This window comes from Tachysurus fulvidraco, chromosome 5 (genome assembly GCF_022655615.1).
Source record: "Tachysurus fulvidraco isolate hzauxx_2018 chromosome 5, HZAU_PFXX_2.0, whole genome shotgun sequence".
Taxonomy (NCBI): domain Eukaryota; kingdom Metazoa; phylum Chordata; class Actinopteri; order Siluriformes; family Bagridae; genus Tachysurus; species Tachysurus fulvidraco.
Genome location: NC_062522.1, coordinates 2238168 through 2251334, shown reverse-complemented (window position 1 = coordinate 2251334; position 13167 = coordinate 2238168). Strand labels below are relative to the sequence as shown.

The 13167-nt window shown below is 40.3% G+C and overlaps 2 protein-coding genes and 1 long non-coding RNA gene across 5 annotated transcripts in view; 1 reads left to right on the top strand and 2 right to left on the bottom strand.

Moving 5' to 3' along the window:
* Nucleotides 1–887, bottom strand: part of stat2 (signal transducer and activator of transcription 2) — a 15134-nt gene extending 14247 nt beyond the window's left edge. Inside the window, exons 1-2 of one of the 2 annotated variants that reach the window (XM_047813551.1) lie at nt 832–879; nt 666–732 (exon numbers count right to left, since the gene is read on the bottom strand). The gene's annotated coding sequence lies outside the window, so the exon portion shown is untranslated. Of the gene's footprint in view, nt 1–665 lie in introns of both variants that reach the window. The other variant, XM_047813552.1, reaches the window with a different exon arrangement.
* A 549-nt stretch (nt 888–1436) lies between these two features.
* LOC125141200 lies at nt 1437–2374 on the top strand. The gene is made up of 2 exons (XR_007140565.1): nt 1437–1498; nt 1754–2374. It is a non-coding gene; the product is annotated as an uncharacterized LOC125141200 (long non-coding RNA).
* Nucleotides 2375–5295: 2921 nt separating this feature from the next.
* Nucleotides 5296–8169, bottom strand: apof (apolipoprotein F). Of its 2 annotated transcripts, XM_027174074.2 has the most exons (3): nt 8020–8154; nt 7372–7482; nt 5296–6901 (listed from the first exon to the last, which is right to left on the bottom strand). In XM_027174074.2, exon 3 carries the CDS (start codon nt 6884–6886, stop codon nt 5702–5704), a length of 1185 nt encoding a protein of 394 aa, XP_027029875.2. In that variant the 5' UTR covers nt 6887–6901; nt 7372–7482; nt 8020–8154; the 3' UTR covers nt 5296–5701. The 2 variants fall into 2 exon arrangements, with proteins under 2 accessions (XP_027029875.2, XP_047669509.1); XM_047813553.1 differs by lacking the exon at nt 7372–7482 and having other exon boundaries at nt 8020–8169.
* Nucleotides 8170–13167: the final 4998 nt, after the last annotated feature.

The following is a 13167-nucleotide window of genomic DNA, read 5'->3' as shown; positions in this document are numbered from 1 at the left end:
TATTAACAATAAGGATGTTGACGTGTAACACGTGTAACAGGTGTCGACGTGTAACAGGTGTATCAGGTATTGACGTGTAAAACGTATTGACATGTAATCGGTGTTGACGTTTAAACGTGTTGACGTTTAAACGTGTTGACGTATAACATGTTGACGTGAAACCGGTGTTGATGTGTAAAACGTGTTGATGTGTAAAACGTGTTGACGTGTAATCGGTGTTGACGTTTAAACGTGTTGACATGTAACAGGTGTTGACATGTAACCGGTATTGACTTGTTGACATGTAAAACGTGTTAACGTATTGACGTGTAACAGGTGTTGACATTTAAAACGTGTTGACGTGTAACAGGTGTTGACGTGTAACAGGTGTTGACGTGTAACAGGTGTTGTGTAGTACGTGTTGACGTGTAAAACGTGTTGACGTGTAAAACGTGTTGTGTAGTACGTGTTGACGTATAAAACGTGTTGACGTGTAAAACGTATTGACGTGTAAAACGTGTTAACGTGTAAAACGTGTTGTGTAATACGTGTTGACGTGTAACCGGTGGCTCCCTACATTACGCTTAACCCTTAGCACTTATCTTTAACAGTGTTTACTTTAATACGCGTTAAGAATAAAAGCTATAATGTAAATAATGACCGCGTTCACAGTCACCTGAACTTACCTGTGTTTAGGACTGAACACCTGCTTTAATGATAATCCACACAGTAAAGCACACTGACATAGAACTGCTGTAAGTTATATACAGAGCAGTGATCACTAATAAACACTAATGATCACTAATAAACAATAATAAACAATAATAAACAATAATAAACAATAATAAACACAATAACAAGCCGCGGCTGTGAACTTGAACAGAGTTTTTCCGTTAACTCCCACTCTGCGATCCCTGCAGCTGATTGGTCAATACCAGCCTTGAGCGTCTTCTGTACTGCTCCACGATTGGCTGTTAGTATCTCAGCTCCCGCCCTTACAACACGGTACACACGTGAACAAAAGTGAAGACTATGATTGAGCGACAGCTGCGTCAATCAAGCGGAAGGCGGGTTCAAGCAAGAGGAACGAAACCTAAGCGTGAGAATCGGTTCTTCCAAGAAATGACGCTGTGAAAGTTAAAGTGCGTCACTGCGCGGGGGGGCATTTAATTATGTCCAGGGAGTAATTAATCAGTAATTATGTCCATATTACTGATGATGTTCTACAGCTTATTATTATTATTATTATTATTATTATTATTATTATTATTATTATTATTATTATTCATCTTCCCGAGCTGAAGATGTTGAGGTTCTCTTTGGGAGTGACAAGTTTGGACAGGATTAGGAACGAGGACATCAGAGGGACAGCTCATGTTGGACGTTTGGGGGACAAAGTTAGGCAGGACAGATTAAGAAGGTTTGGACATGTTCAGAGGAGTGAGAGTGAGTATATGGGTAGGAGAATGTTGGACATGGAGCTGCCAGGCAGGAGGCAAAGAGGAAGGCCAAAGAAGAGGTATATGGATGTAATTAATGAGGATATGAAGCTAGTGGGGATGCAGAAGATAGGGACAGGTGGAGAGATGATTCGCTGTGGTGGTTCCTGAAGGGAAAAGCCGACAGAAGAAGAAGATTAGTAGTAGTAGTAGTAGTAGTAGTAGTAGTAGTAGTAGTAGTAGTAGTAGTATTCCTGTTGTTGTTATTATTATTATTATTATTATTATTATTATTATTATTATTATTATTATTATTATTATTGTCACGGTTGTAGCGCCTGCCCCGCCTCCCGAGCACCAACGGAGAGAACCGTCTCCTGAGTATTAGTCGTTTCCGGACTGCATTTCCCATAATCCTCTCGCCGGGACTGATTACATCACCACCTATTACCCACGCCTATAACACCTGAACGTGAACTTGACCCCAGTGCGAAGTCTCGAGCGGCTGCTGTGATTATTCTGAGCGTTTTCTGTGTTGTCTCTACTTCCGGTTTTGTGATTCTCTTCCTGTCTGTCTGCCCTGACCCTTTGCCTGTTTTATCCACCACGTACTTTGCCCTGTTGTGCTTCCACAACCAAGCAACGTATTAATTTTAGAAGCAAAAAATAATGGATTGACAAATTAAGGATAGATTAATAAATAAATGAATCAATATTAAATACAATAATGTCCTTATTGTATTTCTATAATTTACTATTTTACTTTTAATTATGCACAATGTACTTTTTTTTAAATTTAACTTTTTGTACTATTTGCATGCAGCACAGCTGCAAATGCTTTGGTAATACAAATGTACAGTTTTTGTCATGCCGATAAAGCACACTTAAATTGAACTTGAGAGAGAGACTATGTTCCTATTTTGATAATAAAATAACAGCACTTGACTTGACTTGAACAGCAGCCCTTTTAAACCACTTCATTATTTTAATAATTAAAACTGAAACAAGTGAATAAAATTAAAAGTAGGCTTTAACCTTGGCTGTTGGCTACATCTTGGACAGAGGATCTGGCTCTGTCATGCTTTGCAGGAAAATGTCTCAACCTGGATGATGTATTATTATTATTATTATTATTATTATTATTATTATTATTATTATTATTATTATTATAGACCAGCTGCTGGGAGCAAATCAATCACTGGACCTAAACACAGATTAAGGATAGACCTTGTCTCAAAAGTATAAAGTGTGAACCATTTAAAAAAAGATCATGCTATAATGCGGTGCACAAAAGGCTTTTCTTGCATTCCTTTTCATTTTTCAACTTATTACTATGATCCAATAAATATATGACAAAATATACGACATTAAATGTTACACTGAATCGTATAATTGCCCAATGATGAGTGAAGTTATAAATATAGGCTTCACAACAAAACCATATATATCCACTTTATTGGGCGAAATCAAATGAAAGTGTTCCCACATTTCAGAACGCGATCTTTTTGTAACAGGCTCCATTAACAACTCACAACAATAAACTCTCCTAAACTCGCTACACAGTAATAGATTTCATGTAATACTCTAATACAACACACGGGGGCGCCGCGTGTCGCGTACGATTTCATACCTTTGAATTAGATAACGAAGCAGTCACGTACGTGTGTGTGTGTGTGTGTGTGTGTGTGTGTGTGTGTGTGTGTGTGTGTGTGTGTGTGTGTGTGTGTGTGTGTGTGTGTGTGTGTGTGTGAAACGAAGCCTCGGACGTCATTGGTCACGTGACTTTGCCAGAACGAATCAAGCTTCGATACAAAGCTTCAATGAAAATCGGTTAATTTTTTTGACTCACGCCTCAGAGCTTCGGAGTCACCGGTAACATCATTAGTGTTTGCCGTCATTGACGTCTGGCTGTTGTATCACGAGTACCTTTAATAAAAGCTGCAAATGGATCCTCAGCCTTACGACACTTCTTTTCAATCATCATCATCATCATTATTATTATTATTATTATTATTATTATTATTATTATTATTATTCTCCTTCTTCTTCCTATTCTTCAGGTGCTCATAGAACCATTAGAACTATAAGTTGTGGAGTTTGACACACTGAAGTTCGGTTTGGGCCTAATTTAAAATGACTAATGTTAATTTCACCATCTTGCATTTTGACAAAGATGTTTTTTGCTGTTGCTCCAAAAGATTTTGACCTATAGTCACCAGATTTGGTAGATATCATCTCCAGAGTAAGTGTTTACTAAAGAAGCAACATAATCCTGAATACTCCACACAGTTCGCTTGTAACAGTCCAATTGTGGTGCCACCAACCAGGCAGTGAGGCTGGATCTCAACAACACGTTTGTGCACTGACACAAAACTCTGTAGGTATCTTCAGGACCATGACCTGGGTCTATGTAACAAATTTTACATCAGCGTCACCTACTAGTCAAAAGCTTTAATAACATGCTATGAGTGCTTACGTCTAACTGCCATTATTGCGCCTATTTAAAGTCTTGCATCATCTTGACACTAATCTAAACATCAAAAAATAGCGCAGCGCATGTCGCATCATTTACTTGCATTCGCATCAAGACTTTAGAGCACTTTTGTATTTCACTCAATTTGTCTACTCTTCTTTGTGTTAACATTCAGTTATAGAATCAACAGGATTACTACCTTAACATTTATACTGGATCAGAGTTTTATTTACTCTATGATGAATAAATAAACGCCAGACGTGTAATGTTCACCGCGGCCGTGGGGCGCGGCAGGATTTGGACACTGATCGCGGGTGGGACTATAGTGCACGTTGGTGTTGGTGTATTTACAGCATGTAGCAGGTGGAGCTTTAACACCTGGGCCTCTATAGCACAGATTACATTTATTGATCTTTTCTGTTTAATGTTTAATTTTGTTTATTATTTTACAGACTGTACTGACATTTACGTTTACAGCATGTGACAGAGCGACGTGCAGAAGTGCTTAAGTCTCTATCACTGAATACATGATATCATGACATAAGTATTTTGTGTGTGTTTATAAACATATATGCAACAAACAGGGAAGGAAGTGCTGGCTGAAGTGTTTCCTGAATAAGTACTGTAGGTCTTCTACTTTTATTATATGTGAAAGTACTTTTCATATATTACAGAAAAACAGAAAAGTTTAGCGATTTCACAGCAGCCCTCATGACACACGTCATGTCTTGCAGGGGGGACACGGTGTCTTAGTAGTTAGCACGTTCGCTTCACACCTCCAGGGTTGGGGGTTCGATTCCCACCTCCGCCTTGTGTGTGTGGAGTTTGCATGTTCTCCCCGTGCCTCGGGGGTTTCCTCCGGGTACTCCGGTTTCCTCCCCCGGTCCAAAGACATGCATGGTAGGTTGATTGGCATCTCTGGGAAATTGTCCGTAGTGTGTGAGTGAATGAGAGTGTGTGTGTGCCCTGTGATGGGTTGGCACTACGTCCAGGGTGTATCCTGCCTCGATGCCCGATGACGCCTGAGATAGGCACAGGCTCCCCGTGACCCGAGAAGTTCGGATAAGCGGTAGAAGATGAATGAATGAATGAATGAATATCGTCTTGCTAATGGTGAAAAATGTCACGAGAAATGTCTCTCCATCCTTTAACATCTTAAAAACTAACATTCTTCAATGAATAACCACATAAAACATTTTGTGTGCTTGTTTATTTAAACTTTATTGTGCACAACAGTTTGATTCTTTTGAATGATTCAGAATCATTTTTGAGGAATAAAGCATGCGCTGTTAGGAAACTAGTCAACATCAGAGTAATTAAACATCACCAGACTCCTCAGTTACGTAACTCACGTCTCCTGTAAGATCATTCTTATAGACAACAAAATAAATCAACATTTCAGGAAATGTTCGTTTCTTTATTTCTATTACCACAAACACCTGAAAGTAACAGATTAATGTACAAAGTTCTATATGTAGTATTATATACATGACATATAATTAGTCTCATAGTGTTTCTCTTTCATTAAAAGCTCGACAGACGTCTTAAATGAGTCCGATGACCCGGTGATGAGTCACGTGTCCACTGGGATTTTATGTCAGTATGCAGAAGAAGATCCAAAACTGGAAATATATCAACAGGGAAGTAGATCAGCTTGATGATGAGATGAAGAAGATGTTAAACCCAACAACACACTACAGTGGAACATTAGGACTTTTTTTGTAAAGTCACAAAACGGCTGTGAATAATTCTTGTGTTTTCATCCTGAGGGCTTCGAAAAGCAGTATTAATGTAAAATAATCAAGTTTTCTTATTGGAAGCTGATGGTTTCTTCCTCCCAGCTGTTCTGGTTCATAAGCAGATCTTCCTCCTGGTTCATTCTGTTCAGCAGATATTTAACTCCAGCTTTTACGCTCGACTTTATCCCCGCCCCCAGGGCATATCCGGCTATGCCCGCGGTGCCGCCTGTGGCTGCCATGAGAGCGTCGGTTCCCAGATCCACGGCGCTCATCAGGGCTCTTTCTTTGGCTGTATCTGGGCAGCTCATTGAGGTGTAATAAACAGCCGTACCCAGGTTATAGAGTGTGGAGACTGCAGGAATCCACTCCACCACCCTATACACACGCTCCTCTTGTTTATTTGTGCAGTGTGGCTGAAGCTCAGCATGCCTGCGCCGGCGTACAGGCCTCACCCTGCAGCTCTGAATCCAGCTCTCTGATTGGTTGGGAGAAGACGATGGCATGAGCCAGCTGCCGGGTCTGAGGACGATGTGGTACGACTCAGGGTCAGTGGGATCTTCCTGAGTCACACCTGCGCAAATAAATCCCAGATTTCGGCAAACACGCTTTGCTTCGTTCAGACGCTTCTTTCCGTGGTCAACCTTCTGACCTAATAACACTGTGCCTTTCATCCTCAGCCAGCCCTGACATCGCTTCTCCAAGCCAGAAACATTCTCTGCCAGCTGTTGGATGTTAAACATCGTGGCTTGCAGGTGACGCACCGACTGACCGCTCGCTTTGGACGGAATGGTTTCGGAATTTAGACGATGCAGCGACGACTTTCTCATCAGAGCAACAACGTCCTCCAAAAGCTCCTGTGTGTCCTCCCGTCCCAGCACTGTGAACAAGTTCCTCACCAGTTCCTCTGCTTCTGGTTCACATCCTGCAGACACCAGTACAGGCACCATGACTAAGCTCAGAAGTTCACTAGAAAACCCTGCCCCTTTCCAAGGCCCCGCCTCCAGCTCTGCGCAGCTCAAATTCATGTGGAGATCAACAAGACCGCGTAAAGAGTCGGCGAGCCCAGAGACCACGAGCCGGCTGAGGTCACTGTGAGGTTCTTCATCTCGAATGGACCTCGATGTCTCTGGTGGGATCGAAGATGAGGACTGATGAATGATGTTCTTGAAGCGAAGAGGAGGTGGAGCTTGGAAATGAGCCACATCAAACAGCAGAAAGTGGATCAGGAGCAGGAGGCGGAGTTTGTCAGCCCACATTTTGCTCTTAATGCTCTTAAATAAACAGAGTGAGAGTGAGTTGTATAATGGTGCCAGGAAATCTTCCAGTCATCTGTACTTCACTTAATCACTTAATGACTTAATTAGTTTGATCTGTGTATACAACTGTCTATTATACTGTACATGTGGTCATTTCTTAACATGAACAATCTCTTTACACTGTGGAGCTCCTGTACTTCAACAAACTCCTCGTAGGTGAAAACATACTTGGCAGTAAAGACCTCTCTGATTCTGATTCTGATTATTTATCAAATCACTTTAAACTGTAAGAAAGCCACTGAGGGACTCAGACTCTTGACCTGGCTGTGACTTGGACTTTGATTGGATCAGATGATTATGATCATTTTATATCATTTTTATTTAACATTTAATATTTTCTGCATGTAGGTTGAGGTTCGTATGGACATCTTCTTATGCAGCTTTTTGTTTGTTGAAATCCTTCATGAAGTGCAAATATAACTGACCTGATGTTATCTAGTTGTGGTCTGAAGCCAGGATCATAGTTCAGATCTCACACTGGGGCATTTTCACTGGGGCATTTTCACTGGGGCATTTTCACTGTTCACATTCTGGAGCTTTTTAAAAAAAAGCAAAAATAATAATATAATCTACTTAATTATTAATGTATTTATTTGTTTGTTTGTTTTTATTTCGAATTGCATTAAACATTTTGTCTGTTTGAATAAGTTTACACATATAATTTGTCGTACACTGGGGTAAAAAAGGTGAAAAGAGTTTTGTATACTAGAACTTCCCCTTGGGGTCCGGACAGCGGAGTCACTGGCAGTTTAATGACCGACTTATTCAGGAAACACTACGACTAGCACTTCTTTCCCAAACTTCTGCATTTATAAATAAAAAATGAAAGAAAAAAAACCTTTGACACTTTTTTCATTGAACAATATTTTAAACTCAAGTTGTCTTAAGTCTGTAACGGAGTGAAGCAGCGTTAATGTACCCGATGTTAGAGACTTAAGCACTTCTGTTCGTCGCTCTGGATAATGTAAATGCTGTAAACGTAAAAACGTGTTCTTCAGTTTGACTTTAAATATTTCTAGACATTCAAACTGTATAAAATAATAATAATAGAATAATAGAATCTTTTTTCATACCTTAATTTCCTCACTGTAAAAGTATGTGTGGTTTCTCTCTTGCTCACTCGTGGTGTCTCTGAATTTGTCTGGTTCTCTCTCTCTCTCTCTCTCTCTCTCTCTCTCTCTCTCTCTCTCTCTCTCTCTCTCTGTGTGTGTGGGGGGGGGTGGGAATGGGGGTGGGATTCAGGAATTCACATGGAGTGTCTTGTCCATGTTTTGCAAAGACACGCTGTTTATCCTCTCTTCCCCTCTTTCTTCCAGTCTCTCTTTTTCTTCTGACCCAGATCTGTTATAGAAGCTCCTCTTTTTGGGCCTCAGAGAGAGGGAGTGTGTATGTGTGTGTGTTTGTGTTTGTGTTTGTGTGTGTGTGTGTGTGTGTGTGTGTGTGTGTGTGTGTGTGTGTGTGTGTGTGTGTGTGTGTGTGTGTGTGTGTGTGTGTGTGTGTGATAAATGAAGAGCAGTGATGTGTAATGGAGGTCATCTGTCTGCCTGCTCAGTGAAATCAGTTACAGTGGGTCATGAGGTCTGTAACTCTGATGTCTGTAACTCTGATGTCTGTAACTCTGATGTCTGTAACCCTGAGGTCTGTAACCCTGAGGTCTGTAACTCTGATGTCTGTAACTCTGATGTCTGTAACTCCAATGTCTCTAACTCTGATGTCTGTAACTCTGATGTCTGTAACCCTGAGGTCTGTAACTACGATGTCTGTAACTCCGATGTCTCTAACTCTGATGTCTCTAACTCTAAAATCTGTAACTCTGATGTCTGTAACTCTGATGTCTGTAACTCTGATGTCTGTAACTCTAAAATCTGTAACTCTGATGTCTGTAACTCTAAAATCTGTAACTCTGATGTCTGTAACTCTGATGTCTGTAACTCTAAAATCTGTAACTCTGATGTCTGTAACTCTGATGTCTGTAACTCCAATGTCTGTAACTCTGATGTCTGTAACTCTAAAATCTGTAACTCTGATGTCTGTAACTCTAAAATCTGTAACTCTGATGTCTGTAACTCCAATGTCTGTAACTCTGATGTCTGTAACTCTGATGTCTGTAACTCCAATGTCTGTAACTCTGATGTCTGTAACTCTAAAATCTGTAACTCTGATGTCTGTAACTCTAAAATCTGTAACTCTGATGTCTGTAACTCCAATGTCTGTAACTCTGATGTCTGTAACTCTGATGTCTGTAACTCTAAAATTTGTAACTCTGATGTCTGTAACTCTGATGTCTGTAACTCTGATGTCTGTAACTCCAATGTCTGTAACTCTGACGTCTGTAACTCTAAAATCTGTAACTATGATGTCTCTAACTCTAAAATCTGTAACTCTGATGTCTGTAACTCTGATGTCTGTAACTCTGATGTCTGTAACTCTGATGTCTGTAACTCTACAATCTGTAACTCTGATGTCTGTAACTCTGATGTCTGTAACTCTAATGTCTGTGACTCCAATGTCTGTAACTCTGATGTCTGTAACTCCGATATCTGTGACTCCAATGTCTGTAACTCTGATGTCTGTAACTCCGATGTCTGTGACTCCAATGTCTGTAACTCTGATGTCTGTAACTCCGATGTCTGTGACTCCAATGTCTGTAACTCTGATGTCTGTAACTACGGTGTCTGTAACTCTACTGTCTGTAACTCTACTGTCTGTAACTCTGATGTCTGTAACTCTGATGTCTGTAACTCTGATGTCTGTAACTACGGTGTCTGTAACTCTACTGTCTGTAACTCTAATGTCTGTAACTCTGATGTCTGTAACTCTGAGGTCTGTAACTCTGATGTCTGTAACTCTGAGGTCTGTAACTCTGATGTCTGTAACTCTGAGGTCTGTAACTCTGATGTCTGTAACTCTGAGGTCTGTAACTCTGATGTCTGTAACTCTGAGGTCTGTAACTCTGATGTCTGTAACTCTGAGGTCTGTAACTCTGAGGTCTGTAACTCTGAGGTCTGTAACTCTGATGTATGACATTCGGATATCAGAAGTGGGATGTAGAAACAGTTGGTTGGTGAAACACTGCATTGCATTTACAGAGGAATTTCTCATAAATCTTTTCACATTTGTTCTTATAATCACGTCACCCAGAGCAACAGCAGGAAGCAGAAGATAAACACAAATGTCTTGAGGTCACATCTGTCTACACAAATCTTCAGACAATCCTCCAGTTCCTCGTCTTCTTCAACAACTTGACTTCAACGCATGGAGCTTTTTAGCTTCAAAGTTCAGGTCCTTTTAAAAACGCTTGCTTTCCAATTATTAGCTTTTCTCATAATGATTATTATTTCCTCTCACTGAGGTGTGCAGTGTGCTGAAGATATGAAACATGCTTCAATTAATGTTGCCAAATATTACTATCAAATCCATCCATTCATGCAAAAGAAATATGTTGTTAAGATAAAGCATTTCATATATATATATATATATAGATCATCGATCCCTTCTTTTTGCAGTAATAAGTCACTTATCCATCCGTCATCATTCCCTTCATGTATATTTCACAAATCCTCTCTATCACTGCTTCAGTTTGTCTGTTTCTGTTGTCTTGATGTAGAAATGTTCAGTATTTCACACTTTATTATGTAACCAATGTTAATATGTAAATAATCATGATGATTTATTGAATATGCAAATTATTTTTTCACACTGATCTTCAGCCTTCATGTTCTCTACATGTGAATCCTTTTTAGCAATCTTCAGAAACCTGTAACCCCCTGACCCCCCCCCCCCCCACACACACACACACACACACACACACTTTTCCTGCTGTCTCTGTACTAAATTTAACACATCTGGATACCGAGACGCTCTGAGCAGAACTTTTATTTTCATTGACATTTGTTTTAAGATTCATTTTTGGATCGTTGATAAAATCCACATCTTGCAAATCTCTTTTGTGTGAAATAAAGGTGCATTTTCTCCTTTAGGGGGCTCAAACTTTTGCATTTATCAGTGTTTTTCCTCCTGAGATTTAAACCTGAATCACATACACTCACTGCGCGGAATATTTCAGCCTCAGGACTGTTTCTTCCTTTGCGTTTCTATGGAAACAGAAGTGTAACTGCTGGATTTGTGTGTTGTTCCCAGGAGTCACGACCGACCAAAATTACCCCAAGAGCTGAGACGACCCATCCAAGATGTCACAAAGACCCCACAACAACATCCAGAGAACTTCAGGCCTCAGTTGCCTCAGTTAAGGTCAGTGTTCATGATTCCACCATAAGGAAGAAACTGGGCACAAATGGCGAAAAGACAAAAACTGCTGCTGAGCAAAAAGAACTTAAAGCTTGTCTCTGATTTGCCAGAAAACATCTTGATGATGCTCAAGACTTTTGGGGAAATACTCTGTGCACTGACGAGAGAAAAGTTGGACATTTAGAAGTGTGGTGTAAAAGTAACACTGCATGTCAGAAACAGAACATCACACCTACAGTAAAACATGGTGGTGGTGTGATGGTCTTCAGGACCAGGAAGACATGCTGTGATAAATGGAACCATGAATTCTGCTGTCTACAAAAAGTCCTGAAGGACAAAGTGTGACCTTCTGTTTGTGACCTCAAGCTGAAGTGAACTTGGGTTCTGCAGCAGGACAACGATCCAAAACACACAGCAAGTCCACCTCTGAATGTGAAGGAAAAACAAAATGAAGACTTTGGAGTGACCAAGTCAAAGTCCTGACCTGAATCCTGTTGAGATGCTGTGGCAGGACCTTAAATCGTGATCTAATCGCAGTCTAATATGTTCAGAGTCTCAAACCGCTGCATAAATCTGCAAACCTCCCAGAAGCAATTTTCAGCAGTTACTGATGCTGCAAGAGAAAACATGAAGCTAATGTGTAGATGTTACTGTGGAAACTTCCTCTTATTGTTTCCTTTTCTTCTCTTATTTATTGCCCTGTACAGATTTAACTAAACAACATGAATACGTCATGTCAGGAAAAAGATCTGTGTGTTTAATAAACTGGAACCAAACCCATTAGCTAATTGCAGATTTATCATTTTTATAGTTTTTTCACCAACCGAAAGAACACTAATGATCAGCTAGAGTTCAGTTTAATTTCAACTTCCTGCTCAGCGACATTTCATCCATCATCCATCATAAAAAAAAATCCTTAACCTAACCCTAACTCTAACTCTAACCCTAACGCTAACGCTAACGCTAACCTAAACCCAATCACATAATCAGCCAAGGGAACATGAGTAACTCTGAACATGATGCTAACACCAGCATGCGTCATAGCCTTGATGTTAGTGAGAATACTTTTGGTAGTGAAAATTCAGCAGGACTGGATTTAAAAGTTTTCAGTGCTCATGTATGGAAGCGTTTCAGGGGCGGAGCTTTATGTGAGATCAATCTGTGATGTCAAAACACTACAGCATCAACAGCTTTGGGCTAATCACATGCACCTGGATACATTAGCCAGAGAAATGATACGATAAAGCTAATCAGCTTGCTAACTTGCTAACGTGTTAGTTTTAGCAATGAAGAGATAATGAAGGGATTCTGAAGGGATAGAAGTTATTATGCTGTTGTTGAAATATTCAGACTCTCAGATTCTAGCCAACGCAAATAATTAATTTAGATAAAATGAACATATTCATAGATTCTGTTTTTATTTCTAATGAAGGTGTTGTGATGTTCCTCGGGTTAGGGTTAGGTTAGGGTTAGGTTAGGGTTAGGGTTAACCCTAACCCTAACCCTAACTTTTATGAGTCGACTTTATGAGAACCTATAAAGTGACCCCTAGAGATTTTCACCTCATATTCATGACACTATGTCACCTTTATTCCTTCTGTATCACACCATCACCTCTGACTCACTGAGAGAGTTCTAAACATAGGTTCAGGCACCTGGAGAATCACGGAGACGTGTGAAGAGATCATTAAGGTGCCCACTCACTAAGTAAGCAGCCCAGAACACACGGCGGCGGCGAGACACGTCTCAGGAAACAGACACGTGTGAGGAAGCAGGAACTTGCAGAGAAGCGTTAGAGGAACTGAGACTTCACGACTCAGAGAGGAGGATATCAAGGATGAAGACTACATTTTCTTTCTTGGGTACTTTTGCTTATTGTATGACACTTAATAAATGTTGAGCTCGTCTGTTGAGCTGCAGAAAGTATTGGTACCCCACACTCGCACACACATGCACTCATGCACCCACACACG